The sequence below is a fragment of the Lissotriton helveticus genome, chromosome 5_1 (genome assembly GCF_964261635.1).
Source record: "Lissotriton helveticus chromosome 5_1, aLisHel1.1, whole genome shotgun sequence".
Lineage (NCBI taxonomy): Eukaryota > Metazoa > Chordata > Amphibia > Caudata > Salamandridae > Lissotriton > Lissotriton helveticus.
This window is the reverse complement of record NC_136065.1, coordinates 864267445-864284463: the sequence shown is the minus strand read 5'-3', so window position 1 is coordinate 864284463 and position 17019 is coordinate 864267445. Positions and strand designations below refer to the sequence as shown.

Sequence of the window (17019 nt, the reverse complement as noted above, 5' to 3'; positions counted from 1 at the left end):
ATTTCCCGCTGCCAGCTGCTTCTTGGAATTTCCCGCCGCTGCCTCCCTGCGGCCCCGCCCCCCTGTGATTCCATTCGCCGCCCCGCTCCCGCCACCCAGCTGCTCCTCCCTCCCGGCTCCTTACTTATGACGCCCCCAGAGAGACCGCGCAGCGGACGCGCGCAGCGGGAGCGCCGATTGAGCGCCGAAGGTGCGCGAAAGGTAAGCCCGTCTGCGCCTGGCCCGCGCCCAGCGCCAGGACCCCTGGCCCTCCCCGCGGGGCAAGACGACCCGACTGACCTACGACGCCGCAACTTTCAACGCACTCAATGCCGGCCGGACCCACGCCTGCTGCCGAGCCACCCCGAGACGCACCCACAGACCCTTCACCTGCTGCACCTGCAAGTTCACCTGCCTCTGAACCTGCCCCGCACCCGCCAAGACAAACACCAGCAGAAACCACCTCAAGTGCATCCTGATCAACACCCGCTCCGTCCACAGACACGCCGTGGAACTCTGGAACCTCCTCGACGCTACATCACCGGACGTCGCCTTCCTCACGGAAACCTGTATGAACGCCTCCTCTGCACCCGACATCGCCATCGCCATCCCGGACGGGTACAAGATCATCAGGAGGGACCGCATCAACCAGACCGGAGGTGGCATCGCCATCGTCCACAGGAACACCATCCGCATCACGACCGACGCCAACGACTCCTTCGCCGCAGCCGAACATCTCCACTTCCAGATTCACACCGACCCTAAGACGACCCTCAGAGGCACCCTCGTCTACAGACCCCCGGGACCACGCACACAATTCAGCGAAGACATCACAGACTTCATCTGCTCTTCACTCAATGATTACTTCATTGACAAGATTGCCAACATAAAGGCTAATATTCCTAAGGGGCATCAATCTGGTGTCTCCTGCCCCCTCTTCCTACCCTCCTCCTCTTTGGATCACTTCCCCCCCATCTCCTTGGACCGTTTCCTCAATCTGCTCACAAAAATCAAGTCCGGCTCTCCGGTGGACTGCGCTCCGGCACGGATTCTCAAAACTCTTTTCTCCAGTTGCCCTGCTCCTCCTCTTGCCCTTCTCAACGCTTCCCTGGCTCTGGGTTCTGTTCCTTCCTCCTTCAAAGCTGCCATAGTTTTACCTATTCTTAAAAAACCTGGTCTTGACCCCTCTCTTCTCTCTAATTTCAGACCCATCTCTCTTCTCCCTTACCTGGGTAAGATCCTTGAAAGCTACGTTACAACCTGTCTGTCCACTTATGTCGAGGAGAACCACCTCTTGGCCTCCCATCAGGCGGGTTTTCGCCCAGGACACTCCACGGAGACAGTGGTCATCGCGGTCCTGGACGAACTTAAGGGGAAAGCTGACATCAATCTTCCCCAAGCCCTGGTCCTCCTCGATTTGTCCGCTGCGTTTGACACGGTTGATCATTCCATCCTTCTCGACCGTGTCAGCGCAGCGGGCGTTCGGGGCGCAGCCTTTTCCTGGTTGGCGTCCTTTCTCCAGGGCAGGTCCCAAGCGGTCCATCTCTCGGGTTACTCCGCTCCCCCCGTTTGGTCTCCTGTGGGGTCCCCCAAGGTTCCTCCCTCTCCCCTCTTCTTTTCAATCTCTATATTCACCCTCTTATTATTTCTCTTCGCGAGCTGGGGGTCTCTGTGTACAATTACGCGGACGACCTCCAGCTCGTCTTCGATCTTTCTTCCCCTTCTGACTCTCTTCCCAAGTTCTGCTCTACCTTAGTCTTTATTTCTGAATGGATGAGCATCAACCACTTGAAGCTCAATCCGGACAAGACGGAGCTTGTCCTCACGGGTGGCCCCTTAAATCCATGGTCCCCGGTCCACTGGCCCCCTTCCTTTGGCTCCCCCCCTTCACCGGTCTCCTCCGTTCGGACCTTGGGCATCAAGGTCAGTCATGACCTATCTATGCATGCCCAAGTCAGTTCCGTTGTATCTTCTTGCTTTCTATCCCTTCGCCTCATTCGGAAGATCTCCCGGTATTTCTCTGCGGACGCCCTCAAATCCATAGTCATGGCGCTTATCACCTCCCGCCTTGACTATGGGAACGGCCTGTACGTGGGCATACCCGCTTATGAAACCCGCCGTCTTCAGGCCATTCAAAATCAGGCAGCCCGCCTTTTTCTTCATCTCCCCAAATCTTCTCACATTACCCCCGCACTTAAGTCCCTCCATTGGCTCCCAGTACACCTTAGATCTTTTTTCAAATTGGCCTGCCTGGTATTTCGGGCGCACACCCACTCAGCTCCCCTCTTTATCAGTTCTCTCATCACTCCTTACGCCCCTAGCCGCACTCTCCGCTCCTCCTCCCTGTCCCTTCTGCACGTCTCCCGTTTCCGCAAATCGAGAACGGGGGGCACCCGTTTTTCGGTTCTGGCCCCTCGGTTCTGGAACAGTCTTCCTCTTTCCATTCGCTCCATTCCCATCTACACCCACTTCCGTAAAGCCCTTAAAACATTCCTGTTTTTTCAGGCATTCCCCCGCTAGTTCCCTCGGATCCCCTCTCTGAGTCTGGTCTAGTCCCCAGCGCCAGGAAGCCGCTTGGCCGCAGTGCGCTTTATTAAGTTTCTTTTTCATTCATTCATTCATTCATCAGCCCGAATGCCCTCCCCTCCACTGACTACATCCTCCTCGGGGACCTCAACTTCCACCTGGAGAACAACAAGGACCGCAACACCACCGCCCTGCTGGAAAACCTCGCCAACCTCGGACTCAAGCAACTGGTCAACACCCCCACCCACTACGCCGGCCACACGCTTGATCCCGTCTTCTCTTCCAGCAAGTACATCACCTTCAGCCACGCCACCGGACTCCACTGGACCGACCACAGCTGCGTCCACTTCAGCTTCAAAAGATCCACGACCCACCACCACCCGCAACAGGTACCTCACAGGAATTGGAGCAAGATCACCGCAGACCAGCTCACCACCTCCCTCAGCCAGAGCCCACCCGCCAACACAACGGACCCCAACGAAGCAGCCCGCAACTTCACACAGTGGCGGACCGCCTGCGCCGACGACCTCGCGCCACTAAAGAACCCTCCCAGCAGACCCAGAAGCAAGAAGGCATCCTGGTTCACCGACGACCTCAAGGACTCCAAGAAGACCTGCCGCACCCTCGAGAAAGCCTGGCTCCTCGACCGGACCACCGACAACATGACCGCCCTCAAACACGCTACCCGCAAGCACCACCAGCTCATCCGCACCACCAAGAAGAAATCCCTGAAGGAACGACTGGACAACAACGCCCATGACAGCAAAGAGCTCTTCACTATCGTCAAGGAGTTCTCCAACCCCAGCTCCGGCACCAACGACATCACTCCGTCACAAGACCTCTGCGACTCCCTCGCCTCGTTCTTCCACCGCAAGATCGCCGACATCCACAACAGCTTCGGCGCCCCACCCACGCACCCAACCGTCGAACCAATGCCCCCCACCGCCACCCTTCGCACCTGGACCACAGTGACCACCGAAGACACAGCCGGCACGATGAACACCATCCACTCCGGATCACCGACCGACCCCTGCCCACACCACGTCTTCAACAAGGCCGACTCCACCATCGCACCCCAACTCCGGAACATCATCAACGCCTCCTTCAACACCGCCACCTTCCAGGAGAGCTGGAAGCACGCCGAGATCAGCGCCCTCCTGAAGAAACCTACAGCGGACCCCACCGATCTCAAAAACTTCCGCCCCATCTCGCTCCTCCCTTTTCCTGCTAAAGTCATCGAGAAGATCGCCAACAGACAGCTGACCGCCTTCCTCGAGACGAACGGATCCCTCGACCCCTCGCAGTCCGGCTTCAGAGCCAACCACAGCACCGAGACCGCCCTCATCGCAGCCACCGACGACATCCGGACCCTGCTCGACAAGGGGGAAACAGTGGCCCTCATCCTCCTGGACCTCTCCGCTGCGTTCGACACGGTCTGCCACCACACCCTAGTCCAGCGCCTCAGCAACATCGGTATCCAAGAGAAGGCACTGGAGTGGATCATCTCGTTCCTCGCCGGAAGAACACAAAGAGTCCGCCTCCCCCCGTTTCGCTCCGAGGCCACCGAAGTCTGCGTCCCGCAAGGATCTTCACTCAGCCCCACCCTCTTCAACATCTACATGAAACCTCTCGCAGCCATCGCACGCCAGCACAACCTCAACATCATCTCTTACGCCGACGACACCCAGCTGATCCTCTCCCTCACCAGAGACCCCGACACCGCCAGAACCTGCCTACACGAAGGGATGAAAGACGTCGCTGAGTGGATGAAGGACAGCCGCCTGAAACTGAACTCGGACAAGACGGAAGTCCTCATCCTGGGATCTTCGCCCTCCGCCTGGGACGACTCCTGGTGGCCCCCAGCCCTGGGCACCGCACCCAAGCCAACCGACCACGCACGCAACCTGGGCTTCATCCTGGACCCCTCCCTCTCGATGACCAGACAAGTCAACGCCGTCTCCTCATCGTGCTTCAACACCCTGCGTATGCTTCGAAAGATCTTCCGCTGGATCCCGACCGAGACCAGGAAGACTGTCACCCAGGCACTCGTCACCAGCCGACTGGACTACGGAAACGCCCTCTACGCCGGAACCACAGCCAAGCTACAGAAAAGACTCCAGCGCATCCAGAACGCCTCCGCCCGACTCATCCTGGATGTCCCCCGACGCAGCCACATCTCCAGCACCTGAGGAACCTGCACTGGCTCCCCGTCGACAAGAGGATCACGTTCCGGCTCCTCACCCACGCACACAAGTCTCTCCACGACCTGGGCCCCAAGTACCTCAACGACCGCCTGACCTTCTACACGCCCACCCGCCAGCTACGGTCCACCAGCCTCGCCCTCGCAGCCGTACCACGCATCCGAAGAGCCACCGCCGGAGGAAGATCCTTCTCTTACCTGGCTGCCAAGACTTGGAACTCCCTCCCCATCCACCTTCGGCTGACCCAGGACCATCTCGCCTTCAGGAAACAACTCAAGACCTGGCTGTTCAAGCAGTAGCATACCCCTCCCCCCAAGCGCCTTGAGACCCTCCCGGGTGAGTAGTGCGCTATACAAATGGCATGATTGATTGATTGATTGATTTTAGCTTTTAAAACACTTTTGACATGTAAATTGGCAACATTACCTTCCTTTTCAGAGATACTTCTGATGGGCACTGAGAGTTTCAATCCTTCTTGCCCCTAGACACAACTTCAAGTCCCTCAAAGAATAGTAATGTAGCTATAGCATTGTAGTGTACTTATTCTATTGTGAATTTGTACAGTGATTACTGCTCTGAAGAGGTGTTGAAGCGTTTGGCAGACTGGTAGCACGCTACTCGATACAGCCCCGAATTCATTTTTCATGCTATTTGCCATTGTAAATGACAATGCCTTTTATTTATGTTTTGAAAACCTGCAAGCGGTGCGTAAACATGCACTTTGTACTTATAACCATTGCTTACGAGACGCAAGGCTGGCAGTAACTGCGCCTCTTTTACTGCCAGCCTTGCTTCTCGTAAGCAAAGACTATAAGTGCAAAGTGTGTGTTTACGCACCGCTTACAGGTTTTCAAAACACATAAATGAAAGGCACTGTCATTTACAATGCCAATAGCTCAAACTCTCACAAAGGCAAGACCTATTGCATTGCAAATGCTTGTTTTATGATGTAATGGGTAGTCAATGGGAACAATCTGGCCTTACTAGGATAGGGGATATGTATTTGGCAAGGCAATTGTGTTCATTTTTAGATCTACTGCAGGATTTCGGAAGAGCCACTGGTTCCTACATTATCTACAGGCAAAGGGATTTTTCAACCAACTTAGGGTAGACTTATTTTCCTCAAATAAAATCCCCCTTTTAGAGGCTATCACTTGCTCGGATTGCAGCATTAGGCACATTTTAAAAAATCCTATAGGATTTGTAGAAGGTTGAAGCTAACTGGGCCAGGAAGCTAGGTAAGGGAGATACTGATCTATTTACGTCAATAGCATTAGGAATTAAGATATTTCTTTCGGCTTACCTGAAGGTTCAGCATTATAAGACAGTTTGAAACTTATACTTTACACACTGGCGAAGCTATTCTGGTGGGGAAAAAGGGATGAGAAGTGCCCCAGGTTTGGGGAGGCCCCTGCTGAAGTGAATCATATGTTCCATGGCTGTGAAAAACTACAACCCCTGAAGAAAGGAATGGAAGCTTTCTGGCAAACCCTGTTTGGGAGAGAGGTGTGTTTCAGGCCACTTATGATGCTTCTTGGATATGATAACAAGGATGAGTTGGATTTGATCCAGACTAACTTTCTCTTTATCTCAGTTGCAGTAGCTTGGTTGTTAATAGCAACAAGATGGAAAGATCCAGAGCCCGCCAAGTTTCAGGCTTGGCTGGGACAATTAATGGGTATATATAATCAAGAAAGAGCCTTATACAATTGTAAGGGTAGGAGCTCTAAGAAATGGGGCCATACGATCTGGTTACCTATGACCAACTGGCTCACTGGTGGTCTGGGGTATAACAATTGGTTTGCCCCGGATTCCTGAGGGAGGGAAGGATCTATTTGGATTGGAGCCTTCCACATTAATCACTGTTAAAATTCTCCAGCCTGTAGAACTATTTGGCCAAGTAAACTGGGAAGTCAGCTGCTGTCTTTTTTACTCTCCAATGTACTATGAAATTTATATATTGAATCTGCCATAACTGCTTTAATCCTAAATGTAATGAATTGATTGTCCATACTGTATTTATCTGCTAATGATGTGTAATACGTTTGTATGCTTTTACTCTCTGGGAAATAAAAAATACTTTAAACATAAGTTATGATAGGAATGCAAGGCGTAACAATATCTGGAAAAGCCATCAGCTGCAAACAAACAAGTGTTTCGAAAAAGTTATTTCACAATAGAAAATCACTTTTGATAGTGTTTAATAAACAGAAAATTGTAGGCTAGCCAACCAAGATCTGGAGTAAATTAGTTTGTACAACAAAACATATTTGCCAAAATCGGCACAACAAAACAAAAGTAAAAACAAGAAAGTCACTTGATTTGGAGGTACCTACCCAAAACTCCATACTCTGAGAGAGAGCTGTTGCACACAGTGTAGGGAGCCTGGTTTGGCCACAGATGGTTCATTGGTACACACGTCCTTTTGTCAACATCTTGGTCATGAAGCACATGGTGACGATGACTGTATTCAAATAAAAAAAAGATTGCTGGAAAAATACTTCTAAAGAGATCACTGTTAACATGTGTATGAGGGCCACATATGCTAGATAAAAGAAAACTGGTAAGATTTAAGAGATTGCTGTGAACACACATGAAGTGGAACAGAAGTTGTGAATGTGATCCTGTAGGATTATAACTACATATGAAACAGAATTCCAAAGGGATTTACGAAAACTCTCCTGAGAACTCCTAGAAATCGTTGATTTCCAGGAATACTTGCATGTGCTAAATTCATGCAGGTGAAATCTTACCTGGGGAACATTTCACAAGCCTAAATGTCGCTCAAATGTGGATTTAGTTAGCTCATATTTTTTCTCTCCCTTGAGAACGCCTTACAATGTTCCAATTTACTTTTAAAAAAACAGCGCATTTAAACATAGAGCAAAACAACACCATGTAAACCTGGGCCCAAGCATAACAATAATTTCAACATAAATAGCTTATATCAAATAGGGCCGTGACCAATTAATATTGCAGAGACAAATAGGTGGAGGGAAGGGTTAGTGGACCGGCAAAGAATAATCTCAAAATGGTGCACACTGTTAATAAAATCCTCTGTATTGAGTCCTGGGCTACAAGTCTGAGCCAGCAAGATATATGTGACAACACACCATCCCATAAATGAAAAAATGTCTGTAAACGCAGACGATAGGCAGATAGAGACCACAACAACACCAAAAGAACACAGCAAAGGTCACAAGTCCTGGACTAACCCCAAAAATGCAATGTAGAAGCCGGTGATAACGTGTTGCTTTCATAGGAACATTTACCCACCTACAAAACTCACAATGTGGAGAGTAGAAGCATTCTGGCCTTAGCACCACAGTCAACAAAGGTTTTTCCCTTTCAAGGTAAGTCTTCCATTTCGGCAACGACCAGCCCTGAAATAAAATTTTCTTCCACCCGGTAGCTCATTCCAAGACTAACTCTTGCATAGTTCATATTAGAGGATTTGAAGCAATGTGTGAGTGCCTCCTCTTGCTTGATCGCATTCCTTGAAAGAAGCCTGTCCGCCTTCCTCAGGACAAAGATGCTGAGTTGCCAGTCAAGGACTATTTCCTTTGGAAAGAAATCCTCAAATGAGTTATTTGACTCATGCTCTTCGGCAATTCTCGAACTTATTCTCCAAATGGGCACCGAAGTGCTGAAAGTTGTGAAAGCCTTGCTGGTTTTTCATAGTTGGAATGGAAGACCTCCACGACGCTTGTTTTCTTTTCCAATATATGTACTGCTATTTCTACCCCATGTAATCTCGCCCACAATGCATATAACTTGCCCTCTACAGCCACGATTTTAACCACCACATTGTCGACCTTTCTTGTATAGCCTTTACCGGGAGGTAAGAGTGTACTCACCTCTGAACAGACCAGCCTAGCTGTCTTTATTGGAGACCACATGTTAAGGAGATTCAGCACTAGAGTGCAGTTTAGAACAGAATTATTTCTCCAAAAGGTAACGTTTTGGTCTTCTTTTCAGGTGCTGTTGTGCTCCTAGGAGAACCGGTCTTTTGATTCATTCCCATGCTGGTCACCCTCCAATCTGCACAGCTGCAATATGACTCAGTACACTCAGACATGCATTTAGGGCCAATGTAGCCCAGCTGTCACTGCACCAGCCACCACCATCGGAAGATACGTCAAGAGGGAGCAACGAGTCCTGCGGAAATGCAGGGCATTGATGACACGCCCCCTTTCACTTTCGCCTCACGTCACAAGGAGATCTGATCTGATCGACAAACATAAGCCGACCGGCTTCTGGGATGATTATACCCTTTTCTGGGGGTCTCACTGTTGTACCCCTTGAGGGACCATGACCGGCGACCTTCCTTATCCATCAAGCACTCTTCATCTAGATGAGCAGTGCCACAAATGCCATCTTTCGTTTTTTAATTTCTCTTTATGTAATTTCTTGTAGTCTTAAAACATCAACGACCCGATACACAAAATGCCTAACAATAATGCAGTCGGTTTCCATCAGCCACTAGATAACAAGATTTAGAGAAACAGTAAAATGGTGTCCAAGTCACAGAACATCTAATTCAAAGGTACCTTAAAAGGGTATCATTCAGACCATATTCTATGCCCACACTCAGCATTCGTTCCGTACCAATGCCATCTTGTAAGTGCCAATTTGAGTGTACAGAGGCAACCAGGCTGCGGGTTAACTGGAGATTGAGTGCTCCTCGACAACTCTTGTGCCCACTAGCACCAGGAGTACTACTGAGCGCTGGGCACTGATTCAAACTGTGAAATTCTGGCAAATAAAGCCATGGCGATACAGAGCTCGGAGGAATTATCCATCCCAATGCTCATGTAGCCACATCTCTTTTTTTTTGTTGAAAATCTTATTATAAAACATGCTCCAGTCAAATCACACAGTGGTCGGCAGAATTAATACATTGATACATAAAAAGACATCATCATTTACATTACATGTCATCATCTCGGCCATCATGATAAATCAAACCTCCTGTACCCCTCCTAGCCCTGACCCTAAATGTCTGGGGCCCACACCAGCAGGGTTATCGTGAATGGACATCACTGCATACTGAAGTGCCACCCCCCTCCCATACCCTGTCTATTCCCCCCGCGCCACCCATCCAACCCCTCCCCCCTCAGGAAGGGAGCAGGACTATGGGCCTATTCTAGCTTTTAATCTGACGCAGAGTCTGCCTGGGTGTCTGCTGATTCTCCTCTGTATAGCCTCCATGGCCCCCACACTTTCTCCCATTTCTTTGGGCATCCTCTGCTCTTATAAATAACTCTTTCCGCCCTTTGGCACCAATCGAGGTCCCTTTCCCACTCTTCCACCGTAGGCACCGCCTCACTTCCCCAGAGTTGTGCTATATTTCTTTTTGCCACCATGCTAGCTAGTGCCAACCAAATCTTGTTACCTTTAGGCCATGTAATATCACTCGTTACCCCCAGGTTATGCCATTGAGCCTCTAGCGGTACTTCTGCCCCCACTACTCCGCCATGATATCAGAGAGCCTAGACCAATAAGCCCTAATCTTGGCGCAATCCCACAGTATGTGGAAGAACGTGCCCTCTTCCCCGCACCCCCTGAGGCAAAACTTAGAATCTGCATAGCCTATCCGGTGCTGTGCCGTGCGTGGGGTGTAAGAGTGATGTAGTATACAAAGCTGGACCACTCTGAACCGAGCCCTAATCGCCACCTACCTTGGGCCTTGCAATGCTTCTCTCCAGTCGTCATCTTCTAGTAGCCCTACGTCTGTCTCCCACTTCTCCCTCAGAGGGCCCAGGGGGTCAGCCAGGTTGTTGATCAGTTTTTATAGGTGAGGCAGATCGCTTTATCTATCATTGGATCCATCAACAACCGGTCCTCAAGTGGGGCATATTCCGGTAGTTGGTCCCCCGACTGCAATTGCCCCCGGATGGCAAGTCTAAGCTGCTGGTAATGAAGGAACTCTCCCGGTCCCATCTGGAATTCCCTCTGTAGGGATGCAAAGTCCATCATGTCACCTTTCTTCCAAATGTCCCCTAGTCTATCAATGCCGATAAGGCTCCATGCACGGAGGCCTTGCAGTTTGGCCACTGCTGGGAGAAAGTTCCCGGCCCATAAGGGGGTCTGACCAGTCAATTTCGCTCCCCATCCCAACAATTTCGTCGCTTTCTTCCACACCTCCACCACTGCATTTGTCTGAGGCGGGAGAGTCCTACGGAATTTGCCCCTATGGTAGAGGGCCGCCAGGTAGGTCGGGTCTCCAAAGACCATGCGGTACACCCTGTACGCCGGTTCCTCCACAGGTGCGAACGCCCAACCATTGACATTGACTAGCTGGGATGCCCAGTAATACAAGTTCAAGTTTAGCATTTGTATAGCGCACTACTTACCCAGAGGGTCTCAAGGCGCTTGAGGGAGGGGGTTACTTACTTATCGAATATCCAAGTTTTTAGTTGCTTTCAGAAGGAGAGGTGGTTCTGTGTGAGGCGGAGGTGGGTGGGGAGAGAATTACAGGTTTTGGCCGCTAAGTAGGAGAAGGATCTTCCCCCCATGGCGGATCTATGGATGCGTGGAATTGCGGCGAGGGCTTGATTGGACGATCGTAGTTGGCGGGTGGGGGTGTAAAAGGATAGGCGTGAGTTGAGGCATTCGGGTCCTAGGTCGTAGAGGGCTTTGTGTGCGTGGGTGAGGAGACGGAACGTTATTCTCTTGTTGACGGGGAGCCAGTGGAGGTCTTTCAGGTGACCGGAAATATGAGCTTGGCGGGGGATGTCTAGTATGAGTCTGGCTGAGGCGTTTTGGATGCGTTGGAGTTTTTTCTGTAGTTTGGTTGTGGTTCCGGCGTAAAGGGTGTTTCCGTAGTCCAGTCGGCTTGTGACCAGGGCGTGGGTGACCGTCTTTCTTGTTTCGGTGGGAATCCAACTGAAGATTTTTTTGAGCATACGTAGGATGTTGAAGCATGATGATGAGACAGCGTTGACTTGTCTGGTCATCGAGAGGGAGGAGTCCAGATGAAGCCTAGGTTACGTGCGTGGTCCGTAGGTATGGATGCGTTTCCCATGTCCAGTGGCCACCATGGGTCGTCCCAGGCGGAGGGGGATGAGCCTAAGATGAGAACTTCCGTTTTGTCTGAGTTCAGTTTTAAACAGCTGTTCTTCATCCACTCGGCTACTTCTTTCATCCCTTCGTGTAGATTGGTTTTGGCGGTGTTTGGGTCTTTGGTGAGGGAGAGGATCAGCTGGGTGTCGTCTGCATAGTAGATGATGTTGAGGTTGTGTTGGCGTGCGATGGATGCGAGGGGACTCATATATACGTTGAAGAGGGTGGGACTGAGTGATGATCATTGTGGTACGCCGCAGATGACTTCGGTGGCCTCTGATCTAAAAGGGGGGAGGCGGACTCTCTGGTTTCTTCCGGCGAGGAACGAAATGATCCAGTCTAATGCTTTGCCTTGAATTCCGACGTTGCTGAGTCGTTGTATAAGGGTGCTATGACAGACTGTGTCGAAGGCTGCGGAGAGGTCAAGTAAGATGAGGGCAGCTGTTTCTCCGTTGTCCAGTAGTGTTCGAATTTCGTCTGTTGCTGCGATGAGGGCGGTCTCGGTGCTGTGTTTGGCTCGGAAGCCGGACTGTGAAGGGTCGAGGGATTTGTTGGATTCGAGGAAGGCGGCGAGCTGACTGTTGACGGCTTTTTCAATGACTTCGGCAGGGAATGGGAGGAGCGAGATGGGGCGGTAGTTCTTAAGTTCAGTGGGGTCTGCTGTGGGTTTCTTCAGAAGGGCGCTGAGTTCGGCATGTTTCCAGCTTTCCGGGAAGGTAGCGGAGTTGAGGGAGCAGTTGATGACGTCTCGGAGATGGGGTGCGATAATGGAGTCTGCTTTGTTGAAAATGTGGTGGGGACATGGGTCGGTTGGAGATCCTGAGTGGATAGAGTTCATCAGGCGGATGGTGTCTTCAGTGGTGATAGGGTTCCAGGTGCAAAGGTTGTTGGAGGGGGGTTTAATTTCGGAGGTGGGTGGGGTGGAATGGTCTCCGGACTGGTTTTCAAAGTTGTTGTGGAAGAATGAGGCTAGGGAGTGGCAGAGGTCTTTGGAGGGAGTGATGTCGTTGGTGCCGGCGGTGGGGTTGGTAAATTCTTTGACGATGTTGAATAGTTCCTTGCTGTTGTGGGCGTTGTTGTCGAGTCTATCCTTGAATGCTGATTTCTTGGTGGATCGGATCAGTTGGTGGTGTTTGCGGATGGCGTTCTTGAAGGTGGCCAGGTTGTCAGTGGTTGGGTTTTTTCTCCAGGCTTTCTCGAGGGTGCGACAGAACTTCTTGGATTTCTTAAGGTCATCGTTGAACCAGGGGGCTTTTTTGCTACTTTGCTTGATTTGATGTTTTTTGAGGGGTGCTAATTCGTCAGCGCTGTGGGTGATCCATTGTGTGAGGTTGGTGGCTGCACGGTTTGGGTCCGATGATTTTGCAGGAGGGTTTTGGTGAAGCGATGTGAAGAGTTGGTCGGTGGTAATTTTGTTCCAGTTTCTGCAGGGAATTGGTTGTGGGTGGTTGTGGGTCGTGGTCTTTTTGTAGTTGAAGTGAACGCAGCTGTGGTCTGTCCAATGGAGAGCTGTGGTGTGATTGAAGGAGATGTGCTTGCTGGAGGTGAATATTGGATCGAGCGTGTGTCCGGCATAGTGGGTGGGGGTGTTAACAATTTGTTTGAGTCCAAGATTGGCGAGGTTGTCCAGAAGGGTGGTGGTGTTGCTGTTGTTGTTCTTTTCCAGGTGGAAGTTAAGGTTTTCCAGTAGAATATAGTCCTCGGAGGGGAGGGCGTGTGGGCTGATGAAGTCAGTGATGTTTTCGCTGAATTGTGTGCGGGGTCCTGGTGGCCTGTAGATGAGAGTGCCTCTGATTGTGGTCTTAGGGTCGGTGTGGATCTGAAAGTGAAGGTGTTCGGCGGCTGCGAGGTTGTCATCGGAACTGGTCGTGATGCGGATGGTGTTCTTATGGACGATGGCGATGCCTCCTCCAGTTTCGTTGATGCGGTCCTTTCGGATGATCTTGTAACCGTCCGGGATGGCTATGGCGATGTCGGGTGCTGATGAGGCGTTCATCCAGGTTTCTGTAAGAAAGGCGACGTCCGGCGATGTGGTGTCGAGTAGGTTCCAAAGGTCAATGGCATGTCTATGGACCGAGCGGGTGTTGAGCAGGATGCACTTTAGGTGGTTAGTGTCAGAGCTCAGTTTGGAATTTGTTGATTTGGTGTGGGTCCTGATGCAGTCGAACTTGCAGGAGTGGCAGGTGAAGGGTCCATGGGTGTGTCCTGGGGCAGCTTGGTAGCAGTTTGGTGGTCGGCCGGGGTTGAGTGCAGAGAGGGTTGCGGAGTCAAACGTTATGCGAGTGGAGTGGGTTTTGCGGGGGACAGGGGGTCTGGCGCTGGGCGCGGTCCAGGCGCGGACGGCGTAGACGGGCTTACCTTTGGCGCACCTTCGGCGCGCATAGGGCGCATCCGCTACGCTCGTGAACGCTGCGCGCAATAGCATCTGTCATAAGTGGATAGTGGAGGGGGGCGGAGCGAGGGAGGAGCAGCTGGGAGGCGGGAGCGGGTGGAGAGGACGGGCTCCGAGGCACAACAACAAAATGGATGGCAGCAAAAGCAAAACCGAAACAGGTTGGGGGCACAAAGTGGGATTACGCTGTGGGCAGTGGCACCGGCACAATCAGGCAATAATATTTATTTTCTGTGATGCAATACGAGCGCTACGATAATGCACCAATGAGCAATACAGCGCTATCAAATTACAAAGCACAAATGAGCAATTGAGCGCTATATGAGATTACAATTTACAACTGATTAATAGAGCGCTATGAGATCTAAGCAGGCAGCAATTGAGCGCTATGAAAACTAAGCAGGCAGCAATTCTTTCAAGCAACAAGCAATGCCAATGAAGCCCAACAATACCCAAGGGAGACCAGGGAGCGTGGGGAGCCACCGCTTCCGATATAGTCAGGACGGTCACAGCGCTACTGAGGACGGGGCGAGCCTTAGGAGTCAGTGGGAGGGAGGAGCAGATGGGAGGCGGGAGCGGGGTGGAGAGGACGGGCTCCGAGGCACAACAACAAAATGGATGGCAGCAAAAGCAAAACCGAAACAGGTTGGGGGCACAAAGTGGGATCACGCTGTGGGCAGTGGCACCGGCACAATCAGGCAATAATATTTATTTTCTGTGATGCAATACGAGCGCTACGATAATGCACCAATGAACAATACAGCGCTATCAAATTACAAAGCACAAATGAGCAATTGAGCGCTATATGAGATTACAATTTACAACTGATTAATAGAGCGCAATGAGATCTAAGCAGGCAGCAATTGAGCGCTATGAAAACTAAGCAGGCAGCAATTCTTTCAAGCAACAAGCAATGCCAATGAAGCCCAACGATACCCAAGGGAGAACAGGGAGCGTGGGGAGCCACAGCTTCCGATATAGTCAGGATGGTCACAGCGCTACTGAGGACGGGGCGAGCCTTAGGAGTCAGTGGGAGGGAGGAGCAGCTGGGAGGCGGGAGCGGGGTGGAGAGGACGGGCTCCGAGGCACAACAACAAAATGGATGGCAGCAAAAGCAAAACCGAAACAGGTTGGGGGCACAAAGTGGGATTACGCTGTGGGCAGTGGCACCGGCACAATCAGGCAATAATATTTGTTTTCTGTGATGCAATACGAGCGCTACGATAATGCACCAATGAGCAATACAGCGCTATCAAATTACAAAGCACAAATGAGCAATTGAGCGCTATATGAGATTACAATTTACAACTGATTAATAGAGCGCTATGAGATCTAAGCAGGCAGCTATTGAGCGCTATGAAAACTAAGCAGGCAGCAATTCTTTCAAGCAACAAGCAATGCCAATGAAGCCCAACGATACCCAAGGGAGACCAGGGAGCGTGGGGAGCGACCGCTTCCGATATAGTCAGGACGGTCACAGCGCTACAGGCGGATGTCGGGGACCGCAAGTCCCCCCTCATACACCCCTATCTGTAGCTTCCTGAGAGCTATCCTAGGACAGCCCCCACTCCACAACAGAGACCGCTGTTCTGATTCGACCGTTCGAAAGAACTGCTCCGGCAACCTAAACGGCGCACTCTGCAGCGCATAGAGCAGACGAGGGAGGGCCATCATCTTAAATAAGACCGCTCGGCCCATTAGGGACAGCGGGAGAGTCCTCCAGTGTACGACATCGCCGCGCAGCTGCTCCAATTGAGCCATCACATTCAGGCGCATATATTCCGCCTCTGTTTTCGATATCCAGATCCCCAGATACCGAAACATCTCCTTCCATACGAGCCCGCCGCACTCATCCGTCACGCACTGCGTCGGGCCTGCCAATACATGACCCAGGGACTTACGCCAGTTGATCTGGTAGCCCGAGAAGGCACCAAACCTGTGGAGAATTTCCAGCAGTCTCTGGATGGAAGCCTCAGGATGTTGGACATACAGCAGGACATCATCGGCGTACAATGAAATGCGCACTTCCCAGACGCCCCCCAGATCTATTCCCCACACCAATGGGTCCGCCCGCACCCAGGTCGCCAAAGGCTCCAGAGCCAAGGCGAAGAGGGTCGGGGAGAGCGGGCAGCCCTGCCTCGTGCCCCGCTCTAATTGAAACTCCCTGGACAAGGCTCCGTTCACTCTGACCCTCGCCAGGGGTTCGGTGTATAACAATCGTACCCATGCTCGGAATTTGTCCACGAACCCCATCTTAGCCAGGACCGCGTTGATATAGTGCCATTCTATACTATCGAAGGCCATATGGGCGTCAAGCAATAGCAAGGCCGCCGGGACGCTCGGTCGGGCCGCTGTCATATGTATTACCCCATAGATGCGTCGTAAGTTAAGCCGGGAGTTCCTATGTGGCAAAAAGCCCGACTGATCCGGGTGGACCAGGGATTGTATCACTGCTCCCAGCCTGGTGGCCAGGATTTTGCCCAGGACCTTCGTCTCGAAATTAAGAAGTGATATGGGTCTATATGAGCTACATAGGTCTTGTGGCTTACCAGACTTGTGGATCACCACAATCGTGGCCGAGCAAAGGTCCTTCGCCAACCGCACAAAATAATGTATGGGAGAGGTCCGCCGATCCTGAGTTCCCTGGTCAAACCCCATCAGTCCAACAGGCAACTTAGATCAGATTCACTCTCCCTGGCCAGCGCCCCCAGAATACAAAGGGCCCGTTCTGGGGGGCGACTGTTCTCCTATAACGCACCAAAGCTGTGGAATTCCCTTCCAATTTCCATCCGAAGAGAACACAATCTACTGGACTTCCGTAGGCAACTAAAAACATGGCTCTTCCCATAGTACCCT

At 51.4% G+C, this 17019-nt stretch overlaps 1 protein-coding gene across 2 annotated transcripts in view; it reads right to left on the bottom strand.

The window, feature by feature from the left end:
- Positions 1-17019, bottom strand: part of OGDHL (oxoglutarate dehydrogenase L) — a 683466-nt gene that overhangs the window by 280863 nt on the left and 385584 nt on the right. For both annotated transcript variants that reach the window (XM_078643351.1, XM_078643352.1), the window contains exon 16: positions 7043-7170. In XM_078643351.1, the coding sequence (XP_078499477.1) occupies positions 7043-7170 (128 nt within the window). The remainder of the gene's footprint in view (positions 1-7042; positions 7171-17019) is intronic.